This window comes from Nannobrachium achirus (assembly GCF_963921795.1).
Source record: "Nannobrachium achirus genome assembly, chromosome: 7".
Classification (NCBI taxonomy): domain Eukaryota; kingdom Metazoa; phylum Chordata; class Actinopteri; order Myctophiformes; family Myctophidae; genus Nannobrachium; species Nannobrachium achirus.
Genome location: NC_137816.1, coordinates 39,249,378 through 39,257,955, shown reverse-complemented (window position 1 = coordinate 39,257,955; position 8,578 = coordinate 39,249,378). Strand labels below are relative to the sequence as shown.

The 8,578-nt window shown below is 40.6% G+C and overlaps 1 protein-coding gene across 1 annotated transcript; it reads right to left on the bottom strand.

The window, feature by feature from the left end:
* Nucleotides 1–251: 251 nt before the first annotated feature.
* Nucleotides 252–8,282, bottom strand: ist1 (IST1 factor associated with ESCRT-III). The gene is made up of 10 exons (XM_080730463.1): nt 8,180–8,282; nt 6,797–6,897; nt 5,835–6,015; nt 5,589–5,676; nt 4,979–5,062; nt 4,164–4,274; nt 3,838–4,014; nt 3,579–3,686; nt 2,538–2,583; nt 252–2,245 (listed from the first exon to the last, which is right to left on the bottom strand). The coding sequence occupies exons 2-10, from the start codon at nt 6,882–6,884 to the stop codon at nt 2,079–2,081; spliced, it is 1,050 nt and encodes a 349-aa protein (XP_080586589.1). The 5' UTR covers nt 6,885–6,897; nt 8,180–8,282; the 3' UTR covers nt 252–2,078.
* Between the last annotated feature and the right edge of the window lie 296 nt (nt 8,283–8,578).

The following is an 8,578-nucleotide window of genomic DNA, read 5'->3' as shown; positions in this document are numbered from 1 at the left end:
AGAGAGAGAGAGAGAGAGAGAGAGAGAGATTTGTCCAATCTTCTCATTATAATTACAAACTTGCAGTCTTGAAGGATATTGGAAAGTAATACAGTAAGCTGCTGAGGCCCCCTACTGTCCATAGCAAACAATACACTGCTGCTATGCACATCAGATAAAACATTTATTTTTGTATTCTAATCAAATAAATTAATCATACCAGTATTTCCATTCCAAATTGCATTTTATTAAACCATCTTCTTCGTAGGCAGCGAAAACAACTTTGATTACTAGAGAAGATATATAAGGACATATCTGTTAAAATTAATTAAACAGTCCATCTTAAAAGCCTAAAAACAAATAAATGCACAAACAGTTCAATAGTGTCTTCTTTTCTATGTACTGTGTATTAACAGAATGGTTGAAAAAGCTTCCAATGGTGTCATTTTCCTTCAAAAGACTGCTATACATATTAAAAAAAACAAGGCCACCTTGCATTTATCATATAAGTGGCTTGGGTGTCAGCAACATATTGAGCCTGAAGGCCAATCTAATGAGACGTTAACATCAAGATTTTTACAACGATTATTTGTCACCTCCTATCACCAGTCAAGCGGCATTTTTTTATATTGTTTTTAAGTTCAAAACAAAGAAATTTTGTTCAGAGAAAAACATTCATTAAACCTATAAATTAATCAAATGTTATGTGCAAGTCATGTGTCGAAGGATAACAAATGTCCACTATTATAGTATGTCTATGCAGATATGCAAGGCCTCTGATGAGAAATGTTAACTATAAGGCAATTGCAGGATATATATTGTATGACACATGCACAAGAAATCACACTTTCCCTTTACCATTAAACAGTAAGGACAATATCCTAATGGGGAAACATTTACATAAAACGTATCAAATTAGGCAATTGTGAGGCTCTTAGACAGACCCACCCCCGACCATCAATCTGGTTAGTTGTCTTTGGCCACATTTTATGGTTTGGGTCACAAGTACATAAAGTGCAAGTTTGTGGTAAAACTGAAAAGCTTTATTGTGTTAGAACTGTATATAAAACAAATTAATAATTATAATTTTAACATTCACCTCCCAAAATGTTTTAGCTTTACAGTTAGATCAATCATTCATTTAAATAAGTGTATCTGTAGCATTATATACCACCTTAAAATTACATTGGGGGGGGGGGGGGGGGGAATAAAACAGTCAGCACAGCGACACCAAATTAACAGAAAATGAACAGATGTGTAAAAAGAGATTTGACGTGTCACCAAGAGTTTTGCAAAAAGGTTAATGCATTGCAAACATATTAATTACGCCAAAGATGGAAGTAAATGTTGAACATGCACCACAGGGGGGTAGAGAAGACATTGTTGACAGTGCTTTACGTCATTTCACTGAATGCACCTTGGTGTGAGAACCTCAGTGTTTCTAGTCACAGAGATGTATTATTGTGAACGAGAGTGAACCTATGGCTTCCTTGCACATTCATGTCAGGGATAGTCCTTACAAACTAACTGCAACCAACTGTGGCCATTTAACTTGACCAGGCAGGGCATGTACAGATTGGATTAGCCAATACCTACTTCCCTGACAACACAACACACCTGATAAGACTGGGCAGGCTGGTTTGACTGGTTATGCTGGATTATATCAGAGTATGTAAATAGCAACAACTGTGAACCACTCCCTAAAAAATAAAGATAAAAAACAGTAGTCTTAATAAGAAGCGACGACAAATGGGAAAAGGTTAAACGATAGCAGAGATAAACCACTAAATATACAAATGTTTCACACAGTAATTTGATTGTGTAAAAATGCACTGCTCACCCATGCTTTCATTGAGATTTCTACAGACTACACAGCTGAGCGAACGACCACACCTTTAGTGAGCGGGTTGGCCTTTATCTGAATGAGGTAAAGTTAAGCTTGAGAAGATCTGCGTGAGATTTCAGTGAAAACATCTTCAATGTGAAGTGAAGGGAGATAGGGAGGGACTAAAGAGCGGTTAACAGTATTCCTGGCCTGGTTCTGTGGAGATGACGACACAGAGTAGCACGTGTAGGGCAGCAGCAGCACTCCCGGTGACTTAGGTCTTCTTCTTCAGCTCTTCGAACCGCCGTGACAAGTCGTCAAAGTCAATGTCGTCGGAGGAGGTGGTGTTCCTGCCGAAGGACGACGTAGGCAGCGTGTCAGGAACGGAGGGGAGCTCCGGCAGAGCACTGTTGTCATAGAACTGACCTGAGGGTCCAGACGCTGGAGAATAAGACAACACCACAATCAGAGGGAGGCACACAACCTTACAATTACACACCCAACTTGAATTGAACTGAATATGCAGTAAAATGGTAAATGTACACAACAACGGTCAGACTAAGTTCAGTATGAGTGGAGAAGTCATCGCCAATGAGAATGCCAATACCACACAATAGAATATTAGAAGGTACAATGATTAAAAGGACAACTCAAGTTGACAATCATTACACTTTTCTTTACATGGGATCCAACACGCAAATATTTGTAACTGTTGAAAGCCAACAGAACTCACCCATTGCCTGGGAAGGATCAGAGGGTTTGAGAGATAGATCATCGATCTGAAACATATCCATAATGCATTTGAGACAATCGTTTCCTCACGTCAAAATGTATGTTTTAAGAGGTTAGTAATGAAATTGACATAATCATTCAATTTTATGACTCAGCAGCAGGTGATTATCATTATAAAGGACAGAAAAAGTTTAGGAAATCCAGCCATTGCATTCCTGGGAAAACCCATCACCTTCAAGGAGGTTGGCATGTGACAAAAAAAGGTAATTGAAATAAATCTAAGCATTCCTTGGCTTATCCAAATATTATGTGGAGCACTTTATGTATACTGTATGTACTGTACACTCTGGCCTGTTCTTCAACCTATTCCATGAATACACACTGAAGCATTTATTGAGTACATGGTTAGTAATAAGCAGTTCATAGCATAGCTCCAATACCCAAAGACTCTGACTGACCTCTAGTTTGAGGGCATTAACCTGGCACACTCAGCCGCCAACTAACTGAGAGCAATGTTTTATCTGAGTTCCATGCAGACACTAACGAAATCTCCCATTGGCGCCGACACCGGTACCAAGTTGTGTCGCATTCCTGATGTGGGCGTGAGAGCAATTTTCCACCAACAATGTTACAAGTGTTACTAATGAAAGCCATATCTACCCAGCAAACATGTATTACTCTACCTCTATATTTGGAGAACAACGTTGACTGGATAGGGCACACACATTGAACATAAAATGCTGATATGATTGTGGTGGCTTTTCTTTTTTCATCAGGCCAATGTTTTTAATCTGTTAGTGCCTACTGGACCAATACTGCTATGTGTCAAACTTGCAAAACCATTAAACAGTACCACTACCACCATCAAACTAGAGGCCACCATGTTAACATAGGACTGCAGAAGCAAAGTCAGGTGACAGACAAGCCAAAATGAACTGCTCTTCCCTGAGTTGTGCCCTGCCCTGGCCATCTGTCCATCTGAGTGCAGTGGCTGGAACAGGAAGGAGTGGGGGGCAAGTGTTCGAAGGGCTCAGTCACTTACAGACTCGTATGTGGGGGGACAGCTGGGCAACTGAGGGGGCCCTCCTCCCACATTGGGCTGGAAGTTGTTAAAACTGTTGTAGGTCCCAACAGGGGCACCAAAGGGCTCCTGGAAAACAGATAAGCAAGGAAAGACATGTTCATGTACAAATCAGAACAAAGAATTGGAATACGATGTAGTTGTCAATGTCTCTCTCTCTCTAACAGGGATGCAGTGGAACACTCAATTTCTTAAAACATAATGAACAAGAGTGACTTACTGCTCCTTTGGGAGCAGGATAGTTGAACGCTGTTGGCATCGGCATGGGCATTGGCATGGGCATAGGCATAGCACCAGCAGTGAAACCTCCACCTCCTCCTCCACCTCCACCACCCTTCTTATTGTCCATTGTGTCCACGTCAATCAAGTCTGCCTCCTCACCAGGACAGACCTCAGGCTGCAGAGAAAACCACATGGTCAGAGGAAGCCTTTGGTTTGTTCTACAGTTTGACAGCGTATGTCTAACTGCAGTATCAAATAGAATGTGTGAAGGTTTGTGACTTGATACCTCATGAAGTTTGAAGTTAGAAAGCAAAGACATCTCACCCTGACCATGGCGTCTGGCTCATAGGGCACATTGTAGTTCTTGGCGATCTCAATCAAATAGCGCTCCACCAGGATCTTAGGAGGGGCCTCCACGCTCAATTTGTGCATCAGCTAAAATAATCAAGTTTGGACATGAGGTTCAATGTTCTACATTACAACAAGTAACTCTACACTCTTGGATACAATGAAGAGAGTCATGGGGATGAAACGCATGTATCAAAACAGCGACGCAGTTCGGCCAGTGGAGACGCCCCTATACTCTATAGAGACGCCCCTCTTAAAAACACACTTTGTAGGCTACTGTTAAAGCCTGCACTTGACACTTTTGTGCTAAAATAAACTTGACACTTGTACTGTGAAAGGCCTCTCATTTTATTTATCTTCTGTGCTGGGTGTTTTCTAATGGGTTGGCATGGTACAAAAGAGAAATTAGAATTAGTGAAAACGGCTCACAACACACGTTTTGAAAAGATAAAAATATACTGTCTTGTTTTGTTCACTACTAGAAAATGCAGACATAACTGATTATTTACAACAGCCAAAAATGTAATACATTTGTAAAACATGGGCTGTAGGAAACAATTAAGGAATAAAATGTGAATTAACGTTCATACTCAGCATTTCCTTAAAGTTTATTCAAAATCGCCTTTACTTTAACATTAAAACCCAAACTACTGTCATACTCAAGATAACTTATAACGTGTCGGGTTATTGTTAAAGTAAAGTCTGGGTTTCCGAGGCTATTGTTAAAGTAACGCGCTACGCGCCTGACAGAGATGACAGCGTCCCCAATCAGAGGCAAGCGGAACACCTACCCTGTCATTGACTGTGCCAATCTGGTTTGTCCTGCATAGCTTGCCATACTCCTTACTGTATTTTGCACACAGTTGGTCTGACACCTGCAAGAAAAGCAAGGAGATCAAATTGTCAATCCACCAAGCCTTTACATTTGAGTAAAATTGGATGGGTTACAGTTGTCAAGTGTGTTAGTCTCAAGAAAGATGGGTTGGCTGCTGCAATTTTCAAATGCTTTCAAGTAGTAAATAAGGTGAATATCTGCTCATTCCGTACTCCCCTGTGAAGTCGCTTAACCACTTGAAACCTTGAGTAACTATTCTGGGGCAAACATTCTGCAAAAATAGCACATCTTCAAGCTCACAAATTGCCGCAACAGGACTTGTGAGCTCTTGGATCAGCTATTGTTTACAAAGAGATCTGGTGTAGAAAGAAAAAAGGAGAGGGCCCCATATAGGGATAACCAGGTACATTTTAAAATACATTTTCCGGTGTGGAGAGCTTTTCCAGGGGAAGATGACGACTTCCTTAGTTATAGACCGTCTCTGAAGCATTCAAAGATTGTGGAAGAGATTGTCCTACTTAAAAACAGACTAGTCAACATCTAACTCAAAATAAATATATACTTACTATTTTGAGTTCTGACACCTCTGACTGCAGACGGGGAGCGGCCCAGATAAGGGTGGACACAGCTTCCTGTAGGCCAGGGTCAAGCTCCCTGACAGGAAAAAGGTTTGAAGGAAGAGAGCAGACATGGGCACAAAGATAGATGACAAGGAAGTGTAACGGTTAGTGCCTACTGGTCCTAAAAGCATTGTCCTACTGTGTCTCTTTTAATGTTATACATTGTGAGCGTCTGTTAGCCAAGCCACTCACTTCATAGACTGAATAAGGCCAAAGCGTGCCAACAGTAAGTCACAGTATAGCTCCAGAATCTCCATGGCCTCCACCAGGTAGTCCTCTCTGATGATGTGCTCAACACGAATGCGCGCCCGCTCATCCTTCCCTGATGACAGGTAATCTGCTATCTCCTTCCTTGCCTTCTGGGCTAGCTCAGCTAGAGTTCAAATTAATCAGACAGAGAAAGAGGGCACAGTTAAGAGCTACCATGAAAAGTGACATGAAAAACATGGCAAAAATCCATTTGTAACTCTTAAAGAGTGTACAATATGGAACCAAATGGACACACAAGAGTCCTTTTTGGTTACATGTGTACAGTTAGAGTTAAATTAACACAGAGGATTTTAATATGTAGCCAATTGTTCAGTAAGAGTGTAGCCTTGGATCACGACTGTCATATATTTCTTTTAGCGATTCTGACATTTGGGTATCTTGGTGATTTTACCGAAATAGTGTTTGGAATTCCGTGTTTAAGGCCTGCCCTGTACATCTCTGTCTCTGTATAAATTCAAAATATAAAGTGCTTTACCCAAAGCCACAGATGTTACCCGACCGATCATACATGCTCTTTGTGATCAGTAATATTCTGTATTGTTTAATTAAGTGTTTTAATCTCATCTGTGCCTGAATGCCATTATATTACATTTCCATCGACTGTAACACTCTCTTTCACTTGCTGTGCCAACTTGCGCCACTGGCCAATATAATATCTCAATGGCACAGAGTAAAACACATCTTTACTAATCAATAATGAATATTATGGAACACGCAGTCAGGTAACAACCGTGACTTTGGGGTAAGCACTTGATATTTAGAATTTGTACATTTATTGTGCCTTAAACACAGAACTCCATACACTATTTGGGGGAAGTGTCCAAGACTGTCATACAATGTCTTGATCCAAGGTTAAGTAAGTAAGAGTGGAACGTTTAACGTACTCTTCTTTTTCTCCAAGAGTTTAAGGCGGTTGATGACCAGCCGCAGGTTGACCCGCAGCCTCTCTGCTTTGAAGCCTCCTCCCAGCATGATGGTCAGTTCTCTGTGGACAGGATGATGGCAAAGAGCTGCCTGTCAGCAGTGGTGGAAAGTAACTAGTACAGGGGTTCTCAAACCTTTTTAGGCCGCGACCCCCAAAATAAACATATTTGAACTGGGGACCCCCACCCTGACAAGCACTTGGAATTGTAGGTATTACATTTAATGTGACTCGTTTCCAAAGATAAATATTGTGAAAATACCAGATATACATGCTCACAACGCCTCGCAATGCGAGGCCTTGTGACTTGTGAGCATGTAGATCTGCTATTTTCTTTTACATTAAGCTAATCATCTGGGGACCCCACAAAATAATTTGGGGACCCCACTTGAGGTCCCGACCCCACGTTTGAGAACCACTGAACTTAAGTAGGCCTACTGTACTTAACTTTACTTGAGTATTTCCAATTTCCAATATTTTACTTCTACTCCACTATATCTCTGATCCAAATATTGCACTTTTACTCCACTACATTTATATGAGAATGTTAGTTACCAGTTACTTTGTAGATTGATTATTATTATTACAAAACATACATTAACCACTTCAACCTCATAATATACAGTACATATTGGCCATTTGAAAATAGCAGATCTACATTTTGGCGATGTGACGCATTGTGAGCTTGTAGATCTGCTATTTTCAAAAGATTTTTAAACATTTGAAAACTTGAAATTGGACATTACTCCAACATGATGACAGTGCTGTCAAACAAGCTGCCGAAATCTATCTAACATTTTTAATCTGCAACACAATGTTATACAATATGCAGAGGGGTCCCTGCTTCATCTCTCTCTCTCAGCTAAGGGGTCCCTGGCCTGAAAACGTTGAAGACCCTTAGTATATATGATCGAAACCTATGAAGTCAGTCATCCATGTACTTGATGGTTTGGGTTCTATGAGTCATGACATCATGTGAGCATGACCACACCAGACAAAAACAAACTCACTCGACCAATTAGCTTGGCAACATTATGATTAGACAACACAACTACGGTAACGTTAACATGGTTAAAATGGTTCCCTTGCTTGTCTTTTATTTCCCCACAATGTATACATTATCTGATAATAACAATGTCGGTAAGGTAACGTACACTTTGAGAGAGAAATGTTAACTTAAGCAGGCTAGCCGCTATTAGCTACCCTAGCTAACACCAGGCTAACTAAAGTGACAGAGGTTTTGAGTCTGATCAAAGGTGCAACATTTATCTGGACAACAGAAATAAAGAATGAAGCCGTTAGCAGTTCATAGTAATATCAAATGAACGGCCGACAGTGGCGGTACCTGTTGGTATCCTCGGGAAAGTGTGAAACGTCAACTTATTTGGGTCGTTGCCTGCGTTTCTCTGCCTGCCCTGGTCTGTCTGTCCGTTTCACTTCCGTGAAAATAAAATATGATCCATGTGTGACGTCATGGGGAATTTTGTGGGCGGCTAAAAAAAAAAAAAAAATTTCTTGTCACCACTATAGTGCGCTGCTGATACTGTGTATACATCATAAAATGTATCTATGCCAGGGGTCTTCAACGTTTTCAGGCCAAGGACCCCTTTATTGAAAGAGAGATGAAGCAGGGACCCCCACAACCTGTTCATAGATTCCATATAGTTTAATCGTTTGACAGCACAATCATCAGTGTATTTTGGATTCATGTCAATTAGTGTTTTCAGATATTTAACTACTTGAA